This window comes from Molothrus ater, chromosome 5 (assembly GCF_012460135.2).
Source record: "Molothrus ater isolate BHLD 08-10-18 breed brown headed cowbird chromosome 5, BPBGC_Mater_1.1, whole genome shotgun sequence".
Classification (NCBI taxonomy): domain Eukaryota; kingdom Metazoa; phylum Chordata; class Aves; order Passeriformes; family Icteridae; genus Molothrus; species Molothrus ater.
In genome coordinates this window covers 67,164,913-67,187,871 of record NC_050482.2, presented here as the reverse complement: position 1 = coordinate 67,187,871, position 22,959 = coordinate 67,164,913, and the positions used below count along the sequence as shown (strand labels likewise).

At 38.1% G+C, this 22,959-nt stretch overlaps 1 protein-coding gene across 8 annotated transcripts in view; it reads right to left on the bottom strand.

Annotated features, from left to right (window-relative positions):
* ERC1 (ELKS/RAB6-interacting/CAST family member 1) overlaps nucleotides 1-22,959 on the bottom strand; it is a 278,215-nt gene that overhangs the window by 90,638 nt on the left and 164,618 nt on the right. For all 8 annotated transcript variants that reach the window (XM_036400558.2, XM_036400559.2, XM_036400560.2 and 5 more), the window contains one exon: nucleotides 9,576-9,736. In XM_036400558.2, the coding sequence (XP_036256451.1) occupies nucleotides 9,576-9,736 (161 nt within the window). The remainder of the gene's footprint in view (nucleotides 1-9,575; nucleotides 9,737-22,959) is intronic.

Below are 22,959 nucleotides of genomic sequence, written 5' to 3'. Positions count from 1 at the left end.
AGACAAATAAAATAAAAAATGAGGATGTACAAAGGATCTGTATGAAAACATGCTAGAAAAGAGAAACACATGAAGAACTGTGTATCTCACATGCACAACATTTCCCATGAAACAATTGTGTCTCCAACTGTTAAGACATCAAAAAAATCTACAAACCCAGTATCTTCAGATTTTGATTCCTGACATCATTGAAGTTCTGTGGCCATGGCTGAACAAGTCACTTCATCTTTTGCTTTTCAGTTTACTCCTTTGAGGAACAACCATGGCATGTCTCTGTTTTTATTTAAAAAAATTACTTTGAAATGTAAAATCATTTAGTGAAAATAACTAAACTGAATAATACTATAATTTATAGTTGCATTGTTAATATTTTTGATGAAAGTGTGACTAGATGAGATAAAGGCTTTTCCAAATATAAGAAGATATCCCTGGCATTCTTTATAACCTAGCGAGTCCTAACCCTTTCAGGTTTCCTGCCTAATGAGGGCTTGAAAGACAGCAAAAATTTTCCAGCTACCTTGAACCAACAAATTGAATTATTTCCATTCCTTCCAACAAATAAGAGTTCGCTTTGCATGGAGAATACTCAATATGAACTACCTACAAATGTGAAGTTTCTCTTTAGAAATTGAACCTGCAAGCCAAAGATAATATTAACAGACAGAACTGAGCCTACATCACATGAGGAACAAGCTCAGGCACATAATGCGTTTTTACAGGACACATTTTTCATTCTTACAGACATTCAGTAAGGAGAGTGTATGACTTGTGCTGAAGAATCACAAAAACTGCAAGATAATACAGTCTGCATCTTCACCTAAAGTACCCTCAAAGCACATTCAGTTGTATTTAAGCTATTTGTGATATGCTGATGTAAAAACCTTCCTAGAACCCCTCTTCACTTTACTGAGATCTGCTCGAATTCTCATCTTGTTCCCCAAATCACCTGAACACCCAACCAGGGCATGTTGGCAATACACACCCTTTGCTTTGGCTTGTCAGCCACTTCATTATGGACAATCTGAACAGCAGCAGGCTTGAGAGAGACCTCCAAAGACATCACATCACAGAGGTTTCCATTTCAACAGTTAACTACTGTTTATTCTTTTCCAGCTACCTACTTATTCACTTCATAGAGGTTTAATAAGGAATACAATCCCTACTTGATGAGACAATTCTACAAGACAATGACACAAATCCTCCTGAGACCAAAACTGCTATATTACCAAAACGATGACTTGGAATATGGAGACATCTGGTTGATTTGTCATGATTTTGTCTCAACAAGTTAATTTCTCTGCTATTCAACACTTGAGTATTTTCTGAACATTTACATCTATCTTTGACCATTTACTCCAATCATTTTCTGATGAAATCCCCCCCTGCTCAAAGCAACTTGCAGTTATCATCTTTTCACGACAATCTCAGGTGGACTAAAATCTTTATTCATGAAATTAAACTAAATGATCAAACTAGTTGATTGTATAGCAAATACAAACTACATAATTTAGTTTAGCCTCACATGAAAAGCTTGATTCCTAGATTACATAGTGGAAATACACTAATGTGACCCTGTAGTTTTCAAGTCAACATGGATTTTAAAGCTGTAGAATGCCAGCAGACTGAAAAGGAGCTACAGGTGTAGAGAAAGCTACAGCCATATCTATTTAGTGCTTGAGGCAGGCCTGAAAAAGGGAGTTAGGCAACACCAAATATGACATTGTGTCAAATGATTTTTCAGAATGCCCTATGTGCCTATATGCACTAGCTCCTAGTACAGGAAGAGTTCTCTTCATCCTGCCATCTGCAGAAAACTATTATAAAACTACTCAACTGGGGAGAACTGACTTAATAGCAGTGGCAGCATCACACCTCAAAGAAAGACACTTTCATAGTGATTACTGTCACCTTTTAGGATTTCTAAATGAACAGTTCTGGTCAATTTTCATGTTTTAGACTGCAGTTACATGGAACCACTTTCACTGCACACAAGGTATTGTCAGACAAACCCAAAACAAGAATTCTCAAATCCTATCACTGTGGAGCTTTCTTAGAAATTCCACAGACCTGCAGATGATGCTTTTTATTTTGCCTAAAAGAAATCAAAAGTATTGTTTGGGAAAGGAAGAAAACAAAACACACATCATGGATATTCCTATACAGTATAAAGACAAAGATTGTATGTACTGCCAACAACTTAACTCAGTTCTCCAATTTTTCTTACTCAATTCCTACTTGTTGTCCTCTAGGATTGCAGGGAAGCAATTACTTGCTTCAGAGGTTATTTCTGTAATTAAGGCAAATTGACCTCACTTTTTTTAAAAAAAGGAATTTCTGTTCCACTTCAGAAAACAGACTGGAATTAGACTTTGCCTTACCTACACCCTGCAAAGCTCCAGTGTTATTTTAAACCCAATAAAAGAGTGACTTGCACATGCACAGTGACCATGGAAGCACATCCACCCTTGGAGAGTTCCCTCCTTGTGTTTTGAGCTATGCTGACGGTGTCCGGATGGGATTTACAATTGCTCAAAGCTGCTATTGTTCACACTACATTAAATCTACAATATATGCAATGAGATACCATAATATTTTCACTTGGAACTTCTATTAACCCGCAGCTTGACTGTATTTAATGAAATATGTAGTGCTCACAGAGTTGATTTATATGCATTACTATTTACAATTCACATTTATAAAAGAGGAAAAAGCACCCTAAGGAACTCATGGTTCTTTTGACTTTAACAGAGAGCAAAAAGTGCTTGATTTAGTTTAGCTCAGTAACACCCCTGGAAGCCCCAGAATCTTATACTGGATTAGGGTTGGAGACAGGAATCACTGATGCAGCTGAAACAGCCAGCATAGGAAATCTACTTTTGCTATCAACCCTGAGCCAAAACACTCCTGCATATTTTAAAACAAAAATCACAGTCATATTTATGCTTCTTCTGTATAGAATTACACACAAACAATGTCTTTGCATGCAGAAAACTTGGAAATGTACTCTTGTTAAGTGTTGTTCTAGAACTAAGTGATGTGGAGGATTCATACTTCCAAGGGAAAATTACACAGATAAACTTTTACTTGTGACAGAACTCCTGAGTGTATTTAATTATTACAAAATAAAGGGCACAGAATTAGTTAGCAGAAGGCAGTATGTTGGTGCCCCTAGAGCTATCTTACAAACAATCTGTTCTATATATTAGTCAACATAAAACCATCACTCTCCCTATTCCTCTACCAATTTAACATTCGGTTATCTAGAAAAAAAATAATTCTTTTTCTCTTAGATAACCTGATCTGCATACAGGTTATGATAAAAACAGACTTTTACCAAAGCAATGCCCTCTGGGCAGTAAAGAACATGAAATTTTCTTGTGCTGCACCTGTTCCCAAGGATGGTTTGCAATCACGACTAGCAAAACTGATAAAAGACAAGAAGGGTATTCATCCTCTGGAGTCAGGATTGTGTAAGCCTAAAAAAGCCATACATTTTAGTACTCTGTGTATGTATATGTCAAGATCTCTATTGATGAGATCTTTCAGAGCAGTTTCTGTAGGAATGTTGCAATATCTTAATAGAAAATGAAAGCATGACAAAACCTCTACATTTTTAACACTGTGCCTTTATTCTGAATTTTTCACATTGTCATTTGAAAGAGGTTTTGTTTTCTTTCACCATCTTGAAAACTATGACACTGAAGGGATCACTTACACTAAACCCAGTCCCTGAAGAAATATATCCAGAAAAAAAATCTCCCATGGCAAGGCATAGGAACAAGAGCATAGTGTAGCTAAATTCTCCAAAAATTAATGATTGGACCTCTTTTCCCAACTCCTCCCTACAAGATCAACAGTCTTAGAAATTACTGAGTGGAGCAAAATGCTTTAACACCACCTGGTGTAGTTTTCAGCAGTTGGTTTTGCTTCCAGGCCTGTCAAGGCTCATTAAGATAGTACAATACTTTCTGTCTGCAAGATTGTTCTCAGGGACCACAGAATTCAAGATAAAATGAGATACAGGAGGTTTTATCACAAGACAGAACACGACTGTGACATATCATGCCAAGGTTTTAGTATCTGAAAAGCTACAGAAGGAAAAGATTTCCAAGGCAGGTGAAGAGTAACAACAAACCAGTTAGAAAAGGTAAATATAACTTCTGAATACTTAAAGAAACAGAGTAGACCACAACAATCTAATTCTGTGTGTACTCATATGGAGCATTTTATCTACACAGGCTTTGCTAAAGGTTCATGTCTTTACTTTGCAATTTTATCACTTGGTAACACTTTGAGATTCAAGATTCACTTATGTGAAACATTTGATTGACCAGTTTAGTAGTGCTGCCCAAAAAAGGGTTTATCTCTTCTGCTTGCTTCCATGGTTCAGGCCAGCTAGTGTGAGTTGCACTGGGAACAGGAAACAGTGTGGCAGGCTGTCTCTAGTGCTGCCAGAACTCTGGTCTCAGAATCACAGAATCACTGGGCTGGAAGAGACCTTCAAGATCATCGAGTCCAACCTGTTCCCTGACACCTCAACTGAACCCTGGCACCCAGTGCCACCTCCAGTCCTTTGTTAAACACACCCAGGGATGGTGACTCCACCACCTCCCCAGGCAGGCCATTCCAGTCTCAGAGTGCTCAGAAGGCTCATGGACAACACAGGAGGACAGGAAGGATAAAAGGACTCATTCCTTAATTGCCAAGAGAAAAAAAAGCGTGCAGGATATTATGTTTTCTCTCAAGTTTTCACCTGAATTTAAAAAAAATAGCAGCAATAGACACCAAATTTGCAGGTAACCAAGATCTTTCAATAAACTTGAGCCTCAAAGGACACACAATAGATCTGCATGACGTATTTCAGCTTTCCCATTGGATTCTGTACCATCCACTTGGAGATTAACAGCAGTTCCAAGGTCAGTCTACTTTGAATTATTTAAACATGAGGCCTGTATTGTTTAGTAATTATAAATGGATTATTTTTCATATTTCAGACTCTTTCAACTGAAGTAGCTACAATTTAATGGGGTGACAATATAGAATTAAAATAAACACATATATGATCAAATATTTTATGCTTGAAAAGGACAAAACAAAATTGAAAAGGACAGAACAACGGCAACAGGATGCCAGCATGTTAATTTTACCTGTGTGCCCTGAAAATTAAAATTAAAAAGAAACTTCCAAAGCTAAGAGAAGGAAAAAGGCACTGACAAGGATGCGCTTGTTCAGCTTTGCCCCAGACAGTGAATCCTACAGACACAGAGTGCCCCCTGTGGGACTGCAGCTTATTTAAATGCACACGAAGCAATCACAGGACAAGTTCAGGTACCACTGCTGTCATCAGGTGGTATCTGACACACCAATGACCCCAAGCCTGTAAGCCCAGCTCAGTGTGATGTGGCCTAGAAAGCCACACCTTGCTGATGTGACAGTCACGTGCTGCTGCTTTGTGGCACTGGCAACAAACCCAAAGGGATCTCAAACTACAGAGACATCTGTTCATCTGCTCTGGAGGATGTTGTTATTCCATATACACAAACCATAACTCCTTCTAAGACCAGGAAATTTCTTAATTTCCAAGAAGACAGGTGTGGATGAGCCAACAGGTTATTGCTGGGTGGACATGGATATTTTCTTTTTTTTTAGTTATGTTCACCATGGGTGTACACAACCTGAAGTATTTTTGTTTGGTTAAACTGTTTGCAGGGCTTGAAATTACCTCACACCTCATTGTGGATCAACTGATTTTACTTTTCTGGCAAATAAACTGTGTCAATGAATCAGTTTCTTTTGGATTACTTTCAACTTCAGCTTCATACTCATACCTCCAGACAATGCTGCTTTATTGCTGGGAAGATGAACTTTTCACAAGATAAACAACCTCATCTTCCAACTGACTTCATTTTTAGTTGTGAGTGGTCATGTGAATGCCTTTGTATTTTTTCTTATCTGAGAGCCAGAAAATGAAGATGTGGACTTCTTCATCTACCAAGTATTTCTAAGTGATACCATGCAGGAAAACTGTAGCAGAGATAGGGGTGAACAGTCTTCCTGCATAGCCCTGCCTAGGCTGGCATCTCATTTTTATGAGTGACCCTCTGAAGCTCTCAGAAGCCTTTCAGCTCTGAGATGAATAAAGGAAAGCACACAACAAACAGCCTCGTTGAGCTACACAGACCTGGCTCATTTCTGATCACTGCCTCCATCTGTATCAAAGAAACACTATCTGTGGGATGAATTTATGACATTAAAAACTACTGTGATAAATACTCAAAAGTATTGCTTTTGTACATTACTACTCATGTACAGTCAGACAAGAAATCAAAATATGCTTTCTGACAGCTTGATTTTGAAACATAAATTATTTTCTGTGCTAACAATTCATCTGCAAGATCTTTGATTATTTTTCAAGAAACAAGAGGACAGTAAATTATTCTCAGAGAAGTAATAATCCTTCTGTGTTGTGAGCCAGCAGGATGAAAGATTCAACTCTGAAGGGCCAACTATGTTATGTAAGTCTGCATACCTTGAATTATAGGGCTAGCAGCAATTGCAATTAGCAGGAGAAGGCATAATTCAGTAAAGGGCTATTGGCTCATTCTCCAGGTCTGAAAGAACACCTTGAGAAATGCCCCAACTGGGACTTTTCAACCCTGAAGCACATGACTAGGAAGACCCTTCTGGTCCTTCTGACCATAACAAAGGGCCTGTCTAGTAAAAAAAAAAAAAAAACAAAACAAACATGCAGACACAGTGTCTGTTCCCCTTCCCTGTGAGTGCAGTGTCCACTGCTGCAGATTTGGCAACTGCAAGAGCTCGGCCTCAGATTAGACTGTTTGTGCTTGGTTATTTTCACACACTGCCAAAATTTGCTGACAACACCAGGGGAAAAAAAAAAAGAAAGTAAAACTGGTGATTTTCAACAGTTTATAACTCAGCTCAGCCTAAGCAGGTTTTTATGGGACAAAGAACAGAGATTTCTCTGTAGACAGCACTTTATTCCTGCCTAATTTAAAAGATTTGCTGTGAATGATGGAAACATTAGAACTTCTTAAAGAAAACATAACAAAACAAAAATCCTAGCAGTTCACCAGTATTTCTCTACAGTAGATCAGGTTTGGTGATATAAATAGAGACCATTATCTGCCTCTCTCATAATTATTCGCAATAAAGTTTTTTTAAAGAAAATGAAAATATTAAGACTTAAAGGAAGAGAGCTTCAAAATACATAGTATTTCTTCAAGGAGTGAAATTTCTTGCTTGGAATATTTCACACTTGAGCTATTCTAGTGCCACACTATTCCCTAAGGAGTGTGAAATGATCTTCTCAGGGTTACAGAGTCAGTAGTAAACACAAGTTCTACTCTAAAAACCAGTATTTTAAACATGTATTTTCACTAGCATTATATCTAACAACTCCCTATTAAAACCCAGAGGTAATTTTCTGGAGTCCCCTTGTTGCTTTAACACTCACTTTCACTCCATATCTGGAATCTCCTAAAGCAGCATTTCCTAAGCTATTTTTCTTGTCTGCTCCCCAGCCCCATGAGCTGACTGCAGGGCCTAGGTTGTTAAATCTACACCCCTAACAAATCTCAAATTTAATCAGTGCTGCTTTTGAGCACCTCAAACTTCTCCCACTGAAGCATGCCCTAGGGCATAGGAAACAATATTGCTTCAGCATCCCTTGGAACACTACCTGTACAACAACTATTTTTCCTCCATAAGAACTCCAAAAGCAGCTAATTGCTTCACAAAACTGACCACTCATTCAATTACTGACATTTTTCAGTCAAATAGTAGCAAATAGTTAACAACATGAGAAACTTTTGCAAAACTAGAAAACAAATGAGTGCTTTTCATAAAAGACACAGGCTGGGAAAGCAGGGCAACAAAGAATATACTTTCTGTATATTAAATAAGATAGTAATTGACTGGGAGTCCTCAGTAGAGACTTGTTTGCAACAGAGCCTCATGGTGAGGGTGAGTTTTTGAAGTTTGGATGCCTTTGGCAGCTTTACAGAACTTTAAGACAGACCAGCTATGACTAAAACATGCTCAGCTAGTTAACTAGACAAATGTAATGCTTTTTCCATCTTTCTCTCCATGTGCTGACAGCATTACCATTCTCTCCAGTGTTCTTCTTCCTTCTGAGGTACAATGGATCTACCAGTTCATGCAGTACCTGATACCACATTTCAGTGCAAAAACCTTCCAACAATAACTTACACAGGTAAGAGAGGTCATCATTCAGAAGTGAGTAGTTATATTAAAGGATCTGCACAATTCCAAATACATTTCAGGATATACACTACACTGAGTGTAGATTTTAATGAGAAGGTTTGGCAGAGCAGTTTGGCAGAAGAAAGTACTCTCAAGTGATTGGAAATGGGATACATCTCCAGTTGCTTTGGATTCCCACATCACCTAAAGAGCTATTCTTCCCATCCCCCCATACAGCAACTCTCAAGGCAGTCAAATTTATAGCTCAATAAATTTTTTTATTAAAAAGTGTGGCTTTTAAGTACTGCAGTCTTCCAACATCCCTATGCCAGGTCTAGATCAAACTGTTGTAGCTGAATATGAAGCTGGGGAGGGCTTGGCCTACTTTATACAGCAGTTCTAAGTTAAAAGTTTCAAGATCTAAGCCACCTCTTTCCATTTTGTAACAGCTGTTTTTCTATCCTTTCATTAAAAAAAAAAAAGAAAGGAAAGGAAAGAGACCAGTGTAGAATAGTTAAATAAATAAATAATGGCTCACAAAACCACAGGGAGGAACCACTGCTAGTCCTGCCAATAAAAATGTTCCTTCTCTTCAGGGCTGGCTAAACAACTGAAAGTGCTTCTAATGAACTGCTGGCAGCACTATCCATCATTGCACTAAATGGATTCATGTCTCCCTAAACCAAGGATAACTATTTATCTGTAATGCACAGTCAGAAATTAGGAAGTATTTAAGCCTGGAAAGTCTAATCCCTCTCTTCTCCCCACCTCCTCAAAGCTTGGTTTTATCCAGGCTTCCTTGAGTAAGGATGTTTAGAAAAGTTTGACTGATAGAGAACTTCAAACTGCTGCAGTGCTAATGAATCATCTGAATTGAGTTTGAAAAATACTTGAGCAGACCAGAAATCTGCAGTGTGACTTTAACATTACAAACACCTGATATTATGTTTATCTTCTCCCTCTTTTTTTTGGTCATTTGCTACACTGCCTTGCACCTTACCTTGAAGCAGTTATAAGCTGCTCAAAGCAAGATTTGGTACATTTATTAGACATAGAACAATTGAGTCCTAATGATTGCTTAGCATCTTTGAAGAAGCTATTGTGCAAATAATAGAAGTCTACTGTAAATAATCAAAAGGAAGAAATGCTTTTGAGCTCTAGAGGAAGTGTGAAAGTGATGTCAGTAATCCCTGGTCAGGTGTCACCTCTGAAGGCTTGACTCATTACAGATAGCTGCTATCTGCAGAGACCTATCCATGCAGGGGCTGTCTTTAGAACAACAAGGATCAGAAAGGAATGCAGACATCAATAAAACAAGCCTACAAATAATACAAGAACTTCAAACTTACTTCATTTCCAGGACCTCCTCCAAATGTTTCCTTCTTTCAGCTCGTAGGTTGGTCAAATGGGTTTCCTTCTCAGCCAAAGACTGTTGTGTAGAGGACAATTTTGCTTTCATTGACTCCAGCTCCTGTTTGACCTTCTCCATAGCCATCATCAGCTCCTCTACCTAAAGCATTTTTGAAGACAGGAGGAGAAAAAAATTATGCAGTGTGACCAGCTGGAACTTCCTAAGTGTCACATCTGAACTGGAGTACAAATGTTACCAGGGAATGGAAGCTACTCAGCACTTCTGCAGGCTGGAGGCACCATCCTGTGCCGTGGACAGGATGTCTACACTTGACCAAAGCAGCATTGCAGCTTGGGAGTTCACTTGGTTTGGTCAGATAATCATGAAAATACAAACCTTCAACTCTTCTGCATTTCTGTTTCAGAGAATGTACCAGAGGTACAAGAGGATGGCCTGCGTATGTTAACACTGGCCCACAAAAATGCAAGGTATTAAAGGAAACCCACTGATAATATACCAAAAGGATAAAACACTTTCACTGTAAATGATGCCTAAAGAGAAACTACATGTGCACTTTAGGAACAAAGGTAACATTTCTGAAGCAGGGAGAGGAATGGGTTCCCATGAAGATGTTAGGCTACTTCCCTCAAAATACCATTTGAACAATGCTTTTAGGCACGTGTTGGGACTTAGCAATGTAGGACATTCAAAGAGTTGCTGATGGCAGAGAAGTACAGCAGAACAATGCTCTTATCTTCAGCAAACTGGAAAGATTCAGAAACAACATGATTATAAATTCTGCCGTATATTTTACACAGATGAAGAGTAATTTTATTTTGCACTTGGAACAAGTTCTGTCTTAGGTAAAATTTGTCACTAATTAACATTCAAAATCAAAATACATGCTTAAATCTAACTACATAGAGCATTCAAAAACCTCTGGATGTGCTTTAATAATTTTATAATAAAGCTCAATGGTGCACTGTTACTGTTATATTTTCTGAAAAATCTCTTTGCCCAGGATTTTCTCCTGGGAAGCTGAGAAGCCTTAAGAGAAAAATGAAAACAATAATGATTTGAATTGCTTCTTCTGTGTTTTGCTACTTTGGAATGTGTTTAGACATTGTTTACCAGCAGGTGATTGATCATTTGTTTTATGTGAATTGTTTTACTTAATGACCAATCACCATCAGGCTGTGTCAGGACTCTGGAGAGAGTCACGAGTTTTTCATCATTATTTTTTAGCTGTCAGTATATTTTTTTATTTTTTAGTATAGTTTAGTATAGTTTTAGTATAGCATTCTTTAATATATTATAGTATCTTAAAAGAATAAATTAGCCTTCTAAGAACATGAAGTCAGATTCATCATTTCCTCCCTTTGTCTGGGTCTCAGAAAACACCACAGCACACACTGCTTTCACTGACTTCCTCCATGCAGGCTTTCTCTTTCCATCACAAACCAAGTGTTCATAAATTATTTTATAATATGCTTTCAAAAGGAGAAACTCAGATGCTACTGCTGCACAAAATCAAGTATTTGTATAAATTTAGTATGCAAACACAGCACTACATTGCCTTTATATCCCTCCATAACAGTCAACTTGTGATCCATCCTGGAGAGAATTGTTCAATTTACAACAAGCTCAATTTCTACTTACATGTTTTTATGAGGAGAGCTGAGTATGCCATTTGCTATATAGGTGCTGTAGGAGGGAAGTATGTAACATGCTTTAATAAATCCTGTACTCCTAAAGTCAGAGCTAATGATTCAGGACAAACATGGATAATAAGACTGGTTTTCATCCTCAATCAGTGACAGAGCAAGAAACATTGCAATTGAGAATCAGGAGATTTATAAAAACCTAGCACAGACACTCTGCAGTGTTTACTGCAGAAAGCCTTTCTACTTCCATTCAAATGCAGCTGCCAAAATGTGGGGTTCTTATGCTAAGATAACTACATTAAAAAAATCAGAATATGCAATTATTATAAACTATTCAAAATGTACAGCCAAGAATTAATCTAGTAATCAACAGAGCCAAAGGAGAACCTCAGTGACAAGTAGTCCAAACTGGAAAGCATGGATATAATAACCAAACTTCCCCTGTTTTATTAGTGTTTAGTATGCAAAATAAGATCAGAAAATCTGTCAATTTTTAAAACAAAGAGGAAACTCCATAAAGTGGAATAGAGAAAATATATCAGAAAAGAATGCAAAGAACTGCAGAAATAATAGTACTAGGATGGAAACTGATTCTTAGAAAAATATTGGAGTAATGAAGGTGCACTTGTGCATCAGCTGCTATAGGATATCAGTCTCTGCTTCCTGTGGGTGGATCAAAAATACCTACATGCACATTTTCCTTTAAACTGAAAAGAGGCACTCCAGCCATAAACCCCTGGGCTTGAACAGAAAACCACCTGGAATCAGCAAGCCCCCAGCCAACTGCAACAGTCAAAAGGGCCCGTGTCAATTTGTCAGCTGCCAAGATAAAACAAGCTCTGAAGCAACATCTTCTCCATAATCAGGTTTGAAGTATTTCTGACAGGCTTCCTCCCACTGCCAGCCATCAGGGTCTGTGATGCTGACACTGAGGGATTGGTTTGCCTGGTGTAGATCTGTAGTGTGACAACTCTGAGCTCTTTGGAAGACATGAGGATATTGGAGCCTGATACCTCTCCTAGGGAGAGGTGGCAAGGGCTAACTCTGCAAGAGTATCTCTTACTAGTGCTTACTGCAGGTACTTTATCTTTTTCTCATTGCTCTGTTTGATAACGCTTTTAATTCTAAGGTTATAGTCTGGATTTTTGCAGGCCAAGAGAAAATTGATCCAATAATGTATTAGGAACCGCTGGAATGTGAGTAGCTTTTAAACTGTGCCAACAGCTTGGTTTACAGAACTGTCATTACCTTTCAAGCTCCCCAGCAAAGGCCATTTGTCACACAATTAAAAGACAAAGTTCACCAAAACAGTGATGATTGTATTCACAGTAAAGACTTCGTTGTTCAGATTCATCAGGTTGTCGATAGTCCATGGTCTATTACAATTAAACTTCTACAAAACAAAACATTTTATTTGGCAGCTTCTGCATCTTAGTGCAGACCTATCTCAGTAAGCAGTCCTATGAGAAATGATAGAATATTCACTGGAAGCAAACTACTCGCAATGCACATCTAATTTAGCCTATACAAAAACATGCACATCTACCCTTGATTTCTGTCCCCTGAGAGAAGCTAATTACATAATAAAGAAAAAATATTTGCCAAAACCAGAGTTCTTGGCACATTGAGACATTTTCAGACACGCTGTTGACATTTTCAATTTAGCTGTGGGTAAGCTCGTGCCCTGTGAGTTGTAGCTAGAAAGTCTCCACCCATTTCAGAAGATGCAAGGAGTGAACTCTTGTTACTCTTTGCTCCAATGACAGTATATAAAGCAAGATGCATCTTTGACTGTCTAGGACATAGCCACAATTCAGTTCTCTGTAGACAGGCCAGAAAATCTTCATGTATTCTGAGCAGAGAACTTAAATGGAGACTTATTTGTTGATTGTTCTTAGGCCTTAAGTGACCTGCCCAGGTGACAGCTTATCTTTAAGGAAGAACATCAGGCTGAAATAAGTTTCCATTAGAGGAGAGATTTCCTGAGAGATTGAACAAACTATGTGAAAGAAGGCAAAGAATGTCAATTAGATCAGGATGAGATTCACAGCAGCAGAAAAGGGAAATGTCAAGACAGGACAAGTACTTTGCATAGAATTGCATCTCCTTCCTTAGGAAAGGAAGGAAAACACCTGCAGGGGCAGAGGCTCTGTTCTGAAATGGTGACCCACAGAACCCATGTTTATAGGCTATGTGCATACCAACAATGAGGAAAAGGCTAAAGAATGCCCTACATAGACACCACAAAGGAAAATGTTCTAGTCTCAAGTGATAGGATATGAATGCACCTAAATTCACATGGATATGACTGGCATTAAGACCAGCAAATCACTGGTACATTATACAGAAAAATCTTATGTTAGGTAAGGTTTTTTCTCACCTGTAGATTATCAATCTTTACAGAAAGATTGTATATCTTCTTTTGTTTATCATTTTTTTCACAGAATGGTTTGGGTTGGAAGGGACCTTCAAGCATCACCCTCCTGCCATGCCCTAAACCACATTAGGCCCCTCAAAGCCCCATCCAACACAGCCCTGAACACTTCCAGCGATGGGACATCCACAGCTTCTCAGGGCAGTCTGTTCCAGTGTCTCACCATGCTTATTATACAGAACTTCTTCCCCATCTCCAGTCCAAACTTATTCTCTTTCAGTTTAAAACCATTAACTCTTGTCTTGTAACGAAAGACCTTGGAGAAGAGTCTCTCTTCTTTGAAGTCCCATTTTTATACCTCAAGGTTGCAATGAAGTCTCTCCAGAGCCTTCCCCAGACTGAACAATTCAAATTTCCAGGGTTTCCACACAGGAGAGGTGCTCCAGCCCTCTCAGCATCTTGGCTTCCTCTGGACCTGCTCCAGCAGGTTTGTGTCCTCCCTGTGCTGGGGGCCCAGAGCTGGATGCTCCAAGGTGGGGTTTCTCCAGAGCTAAAGAGAGGGGAGAATCCCCTCCCTCAACCTTACCAGTCTGTAATTAAAATTCTCAAAGGGCATGACAAAGGTACCTGACTGTTACAATAAGATCCCTACTTCTAAGCTGGAGATACAGTATTTTAGGTCAAATACAGGAAACACAGTTCAATGTTTAATTACATACCTGGAATCAGAGTTGTTTTTATGCTTCTGATTCAGAATCAGATTTTATGCCTCTGATTTATGATTCTGATGGAAAGAAATTCTAGCTCTTGCAATATACATACAGACCCAGCAGGCCATGGGACAGCTGTTTCTATTCATTATTGTGTCTCAAAAGTTCCAGGCAGAATACAAAATGATGGCATTTCAGAGCACACAAGTACAAATACCAACACAAGTCATTTTCCATGATCTGTGCATAAATCAATCACTAGAGAACTTTCCAAAACCATCTCAGCAGGCTAACAAGTATATTTTAAATTATTTATTTTCTAAACATAGACCTGTTTTGTATAAGCAAGAAATTAGCATTGCAAGACAAAATGAAGTAAGAATATGTAGTTTTACCCAAAATTAATTAGGCAAGCAAAACAAAAAGTCTTGCACTTAAAAGTCAGTAGAAAGAATATCAGAAGGACTGAAAAAGTAATTAACATTTCTCAAAGTGTCACTCTCAGATGACAGTCTCCTATTTATCTACAGCTCTTGAGTTTTTAAGGTATTTTTTATCTCACTATGTACATTGCTGAAATGATAAAGAGCCTGCAAATTTCTGCATTATCTTTTACTCAGTTGCACTGATTAGACTGCAGAGAAGGAAAAGAAAGAGACATGAAAAGAAAGACAAAGACAAGAGATCTGGCTCCGTGTAAACTTGTTTGGATCCCAGAAAAAATTCCTAGAACAGATGTTAAGACATGGAAAAAGCACAGGCCAGACTTGGGACTTAGGCATGTAATTTAACTGCCTCCAGTAACATATTACAGGGAGAAAGGACTGAGTCTGACATAACCTGGATTGCCAGCAGGACCAGATGGTTTGCTTAAATCACAAGCTAATAAACCTTTACACAAAATAAAAGGGAAGTGAGTTATGGTTTCATCATAGCCCCATTTTCGTTAAAGCAGTAGGGTGGCTTTGAGGTACTCCTAAAGATTATATCCAAGACACTTAACTAAACTCTTGGTTATTCTGAATCAAGGGAACAAACTTCAAATTCTATAGATACTGGGAAAACTGTTAGGTAAAGCTTCTTTAGAGCTAAAAGTATCACAGGAAAAGGAGAGAAATCAGTAAACAATAACAAGAAAACTCTTCCTGTCCCTCAGTAAAACTATACTGTAATGTCTGATTTGTAAGGTAAGGACAGCCCTCAACCACAGAACAGCAGAAAGCTCTGCCCCACTGACAGCAGAAGGGTGTAAAGCAGGATGGCTCTGTCCCACCACTCAGGCTGGAGCTCTGGCTTCAATCCACGCCCCTCTTATTCAGCACCAGTGCACAGGATGCAGTAATTAAGATGTTTCTATCACTTCTACCTGCATCTCAAAGGGGGTGCCAGACTTGCAGCAACCTTTTGCCAAAGTCAGCTGTGTACAGCATTAGAGGACTGTGGCAGACTGGACATGGAGAAGGAGTTCTGTTTGCAGTGAAGAGTGGAGTGAGCATTGGAGCTGTGAAAATGGCTGGTGGATTATCAGCTCTCCAGAGAAAGGCAGGGCCTATTGATCATCTATAATATACAGCAGTAATTCTAGGGATGAGCTTTGTCTTTCTTTACATTACTGTGTGGCTTTCTTAAGTCTTTGTGCCTTTGTTTCTTTGGTTGTTTGGATTTTGTACATTCAGCATTCCTGATAAGATAGAGTGTCTTGGTTGCTTAACAGAACTGGTGCCACTGTTCCATTCTTACCTTATTAAATGGGAAAAAGGAGAGGAGCAGATAAAGAGAACAAAAGCCCATGGTCTGAAAATCTGCAGGATACTGCAGATGAATGCAATTTTTCTTATCATTGTGAAACTGAGATATTTAGACAGCTGATGTCTCTTATTTCCATGAGCTGGTCTCCCAACAAAAACTTCATTATAAAAAGAGCATCTGATAATAAAAAGGAGTTAATGCTCTGTATTGCTCCTTGCTATCTCCACTGATGGCTCTAGGCAAGGAAGAGCACTAATGAGATTTACCAGACATCAGACATTTCCATGTTCCTCCTGCAGAAGCCACACAAACATCAACAAAGAACTCTCTGTCAAGGGTTTTGTTACTTGAGTGTTCATCAAGTTTTTTTCACTCATACTCTCAGAGCACTGAGTTTTTGTATGAAGAATCAGGATTCACAGATGTTTGGAAAAGAGAAAACTCCTAAGCCTTCAGGACTCACTAAGTCACAGCTGTGTCCTGTTAAGATGTTTGGAGGTAGCTTTGACAGTTGTATCTCCTAAATGTGGGCTGTAACCTACACAAATAAGCAACAGCTTACTGCTGGGACAAGAGCTCTTGAGAAGGAAACAATAATTGCCTCTGCTCAACACAAACAAAATATTTGAGTCAGGCCTTGAATAAAAGTAAGTGAAAACTGAATTCTGATTTCTACTCAGGAAAAGAAATCTGTTTTAGTCACTGGTATCTGAAGAATACAACAAGTCACAATTCTATTTCCACATTTTCCTCGAGCAAAACCATTATCCAACAAAACATTCTCAAATCTGTTATAGTCACTGGTATCTGAAGAGTATAACAAGTCACAATTCTATTTCCACATTTTCCTCGAGCAAAACCATTATCCAACAAAATATTTTCATGTTTTTTAATCCACATACCAAAGGAAGCTGTCCTATTCTACTTTACATGGATCTATAGTCTCAGGAAACTGTCCTGTGTTCATCTTCCAGGACTAGCAATTCCTAACCCTTGGGAATACAGCAGCAATCACTAGGAGCAAGAATCTACCTTGAAAAAACTTGGATTTTGATCACCTTTTAAAAATCTGCACAGAGGCAGAGGCCCTAGAATGCAGCACATGAAGCACATCCTGAGCAGTGCTGCACATGTTGTGCTCATTTGGCACAATTTATCACATCCAAACAAAATTCTCTAAATCTATGATTAAATCATGATACTTCAGCCACAACTCTAAACACGGCCATCTTCAAAATAAATTGCCCTTTCTTAGGTTACATCTACTGCTGCTAAGGTAGAAGTGAGACTAATTGCCCAAGGATTTCAGCAGGTTTTTACCAGCTTTCTGCAGGCCATGCTGATTTCCATTTTGCTGCATTTTAGACAGTTTCAGGTTAACTAGAATATGTCATTATAGCAGACAGTTTAGACCTAACTGAATAATATTCCAAGTAAATATTTAATGCTGTGCTGCACAGCATTAAAGACTGTCAATTTACAGAGCACAGATTGATTTTCCAAAGAAAAAAACTCTGGTATGATGTATTAACTCACCACAAGCAGTGAAAAACGTTATGCTGATTCCATATACAACTTTAACACTCTTTTCCCAAAAGACATTAAGGATCATGAACATAAATAAATGAAAGCACATGCACTGCCATGTGAAGGCTGAACATGTGGCAACTGAAGAAGCACACTCTCACTGGCAAACTCAGCAAAGTTTCCACCTCTACAAACTTGTGGAAGCAGATCTTTAGCATTGTAATTAACAGAAAGCAAGTAGCAGAACCTAACTACAATAAATAAAATGAACTTCCACTATTTGGAGCCAACTGCATTCAGGCTGAAATTCAGTGAAGGGTTTGAAGGAATCCAATGGGAAACAGCAGTACAGGAAAGTCAGAAAGTTTTTGTGTGAGTAGGAAATACTTCAACTGAAGAGGCATCCTCAATTTAATTCATCTCAAGCTTGTCAGGCTTCTGTGTTTTTCTATATGGGAGAATGCTATGGAAAGGAAAACAATTTATTTTCTTGCACTTCATGGATTTGGAGGAAAAATCAATTATGTCAGAAAAAGAACATATATGAATCCTATGTTCAAGTCTAATGAGTTTTTCTAATGCTTTAACCTATATAATATTGTATCACACTTGCATTTAAGATCACAGAGAATGCAACTGGAAAAGGAATTTAAAATGAAAAAAGCACAGGACTAGCTTAAACAAATATTAACCAAGTATTTGTGTGGGTCCTCACAATCACAGGCAAGCATTAATGTAACCAAGTCTGCAAGAATTTGATTTTCTCTTGAGCCACAACAAATAAAATGCTGTCTAGAAGTAGGTGCTCAAGAAAATAATATAACAGGCAGAGAGATGCCAAGAGAGAGCTTTGTCTGGGATACCTGACTTAGTAAAAGGCATAATATGAAATCAGTATTTATCTATTAAACAATAAAAAGGGATAAAAATACAGACAAAATGATCTTAAAATCAGCACTTGCACCAAATTTCTAGATAACATTTTCCATCAGTATTTCTCATTTCATTAAATGAAAAGTTGAGCTACATGGGGAGATGCCCAATGTATATTTTGCACAGAGGTTAATTATGCTTTCAGCGTCCCTGGTTCTCCTGAAAGTCATCAAATTTTGACTACTTTGCAACCTTAAATGAGAGCAACAAATTAAACAAAAACAAAGTCATCATCCCTGGAGGAATTTAAAAGACAGGTAGATGTGGTGCTTAGGGACATGGTTTAGTGGTGGGCTTGGCAGTATCAGGTTCATGGTTGGACTCAATGATCTTTTCAAACCTAAACACTTCCATGATTCTAAAAGATTTTAAAGATTTTTGTCTATAATGTTAGAAAAAGATTTCTGCCTCAAAGTTGTTAGGCATGATTTCCTATTCATTTCTCTCTCTATTCATTTTTCCCATCTGGAGATAAAAAAACCCTCCCAAGCCCCCAGCTCAGTGCAGCTGAACACAACTAAGACAGAAAAAATTCCACTCTTCCACCTCTTAAAAGGTACATTACTGAATGCAGAGGGAATTACACACCAAATTACCTCTCCCTTGCAAGGACTGTGACTCAGTACAAATCTGTATATTTTTAAAGGAAAAGGTTATGTCATCCATTTAAATATCCAGGGAAAAGAAGTAACATTAGGGAGATGCAGTGCTCCTAAAGATTACTGCAAACATTTTCACTGACAGGGCCCAGTGAACTTCAGTTACCCAAAATGCTTTCTCCAACCAAAGCAGAACAATCAGACAAAAGAATAAAGTAAATCTCTTGGAAAACAATGGTAAGATTATACTTTGGGGTGACACTGACTTAAAAAGTTCTTGAATTTTTTTATCAGTAAAACAAAGTAAAATATAAATTTTTAGCACAGAATTTTACTTAATATGAACAAAGTACTCAAATTACTTTGCACGTGTACATATAAACACACACTCAAAAGCCAAAATGATTTTGGCAGACTTTTACAGAAAAGAGCTTTTCAGCAGATATTCAAGGGAAGTTCAGCCAAAGAAATGTAAACTCCCAAGAAAAATCTTTAAAAAAATACCTCCAGCACCTTCACTCCCAAGCCATACCCTGGATTACTGCCTTGATCCCCTATCTCTAAGTTTACCAAATTTCTCACTAGGAGATACAGAAGAGCTAAAAAGCATTAGAAGCATGCTGTCCAGCATGTATTACAGAGCAGTCAGAACTCTGACATTTCTGTAGTGCTCAGAAAACATCTACAGATAATTGGTTCCTGAGAAATTCCACTTTATATTTTTCATTTACAGGGGCCAGCAGAAAGTAACTTAGTGTGTCAGAATTTGTGCCGTGAAATAATTCCAATTATTTCTCAACATATGTGAGAAAATATTTCAGATCAATGTCAGTAACAAAATGCCCAGCAAAAAGATATGTTTTAATTTATCTTGCATTTTTAGAAGGTATTTGATAGGATAGCATCCAATGTATGATAAATCTGTTGTAAATGTAGTTTCTATTCTATTCTTACATTGAATTGTAGTCTAAATAGCATTTGCTAGAAAGTTAAAACTAGAATGGTGTTCTGAGAAAAGTGCAAATGACAGATACAATTCAAAACTTGGTGAGAATTTGAGTACAGTAACTTACAGATAAGACAAAAGGCTCTTGGAGGCTCTACTCTACATTCAAACCCTTGCAGACCTTGTATTTACAGTAGGGAAATGGGAGACAACTGTGAAGGAGGTTCTGGTTGAGTTATTAACCTATTTCATCTTTATTTTTTCCTTAACAGATAACAATTTTGAAGTAGGCATATGTGATATAGAATTTCAGGAGCCCTGTTATCAACATATTGTACATATAATGTGTACCTGAAATAATATTAAATCCTGCTGAAATAATTTGTAGAGACAGTGGGAGAAAGTAATGAGTGTAAGAATATACATGTAATCAACTCATAACTTTTACAATATTCAATCTTTTGTATTTTCCATAAAAGAAAAGGAAAATAGAAAAATCAGCCCTATGTAGGACAAAAAGACACAGTGTATGAATAAAGATACAGCTATTTATAGGTCAACATACTTAACCTCATTTAAAATGCCCCACTGTGAACCATAACTTCAAAAAATTTGATGGAAGGTGTCAAGATCAGACTGCCAACTTAAAAAATTCAGTTTAAATAGCTACTTAAGGAAGGAAAGAATGATGAGGTAATGTCCATTATTTTATGTGCTTATTTGCCATTAAATTTTAGGGTAAGGAGTTAAATGTTTGCTGATACTATACACAGAGTGCATTTAAGCAGGAGTTGATATTCATGAGAGAATAGAGCTGCACTACTATCAGCAGGAATGTTATTTAAATTTCTAAAATCTTCTGCTTTTCAAATTTGAAGGAAATAAAATAAGCTAGAGAAATGTACATTGTGGTCAAGCAATGTACCATCTCACTCAAAGAAACAGGAGCCCATCGTAAAGGCTGCAATAAATTTTCGGTAAAAATATTTTTAGTAATAATACTAAGCAACTCCTGCCTTCACTTTTCAGTCCTGCCCACACAGGTCAACACTTCCTCAGATGTACCTCAAGTTGTGCATGGGGATTCATGAACCAGGGCAGTGAAGTGCTTCACATGAAAAAATCCCTTCAAAAAATAAGACAGTTGTCACCATGAACTGCTCCAGGTCACTGCTCCATTTCACAACACAGCCCCAGAACAACCTCAGCTGGGGAAACAGCTGTGATGTGCACTCAAGAACGGGGATGAAAGTGAGCAAATAAAAGGAGAGCATGAAGTATTTTAGGTCAGAAAATATTTGTGAACTATGCCCTCCAATAAGGAAGGTTAAAAATGCCAGTAATCCTACTACTGTGCTGCTTGAGACAAGAACCTGTCACTTATTACTGATCAACACTGAGTCACAGAACTTAAACTTGTGTTTCACTTATTTCACAAAAAAGGTTCCCACTCTTTCATGAAGATCAAAGCCCATTTCCAGCACTGTCCTGGGAATCCAATTCCTACAAAGAATAACCTACTGCTTCCTGCTGCAGGAGAAGGGATGGTAAGGTGCACCAGGACAGTGAAAGGGCTGGTGAACAAGATGGGGTCTCTTTTCAAAGGAAGCCTCCAACAGTTTTTCTTAGGGAACAAAACTACTGCTGTACTTCTGAGAGGGAAAAACTTCTACACAACTCTATTCTTCTCCCCTGAGGAACATAATGACAGCTTTTCTAAAATAAACTCAGATTTGGTTAATGCAGAAATAGTGTCTGAATCCACACTCACAATAGTGTCAATCTACATTTACAATAGTGTCTGACTCTAATAAAAAACCCTTTATGATAGAAGTGTTTATCTGAGAAATCCTACCTTCAGCCTTATGGGAGTACTGAGGAAGAAGTCTGCATACACCTTCTGACCTTCCACACAGAGGGCTGAACTAGTGGGCTCAGCCACAGTACTAAATAACCCCACAGCTGTGAGGAATTCACAACAGCATCTACATAGAGGATTCAGCAGGTGCACCATCAAAACCAGGTGACTATTATTAAAAAGAAAGGCTTGACAAACTTTCAAGCCTTACCATCTATGCAAGACTGCCTCATCTGCTCTCTGTATGGCAGGGTCTCTGCTATACAGATCAGTGGGGATAATAAAACTATGCCAAATTCATTGGGGGCACTGCTCCCAGCAGGAAATGCCTGATTTTGTTTTTGAGACAGATGAAAGAAAGACCAGGTCTAAAATTGTGAAATAAACAAAGTTTTTAGTCAGCAGGAGATGTCTTGCATACACAGATTGTGCATTAACACAGTTACCCACTGTCACAGCTGATACACACTGACAGGATATTTTCAAACACTGGATTAAAAAGAGCAATATTTTAGGATATATGAGCACCATGAAATCCAGGGTGGCTTTGTGGACACTGTAATTCAAATGTGAAGCCTATAAAATAGCACAACACCACACATCATGAGATGATGGAGGGCAGGATTACACAAGACAAGTCTACAGTAACCACACAAAATACTGGGGCAGAGGCACACACAGATGAGATGTCCTCATACCTTGAACCACCTAAAGCCAAAATGGTTGACCTCATGCACTGATTCATTAAAAAGCTTCAGACAGGCAGTGAAGTGGCAGAATGGTAGAAAGCAAGATAAACAAGAGAGGAAAGAAAAAAGCATGCAATTAAAAGCAAATTACAGGCAGTTTGAACAATATCAACATTTAAAAAATCACACATAGCACTCACACTTGGTTTAAGAATATTAATAACCTATTATATGGTTTGTGAAAGTCAATGGACTTGCCATTGATAGTATATGGAACATGGAGTCCTGCATTTTAAAACTCTAACATTACCTGTGTTTGTCAGGTCTCCCAGG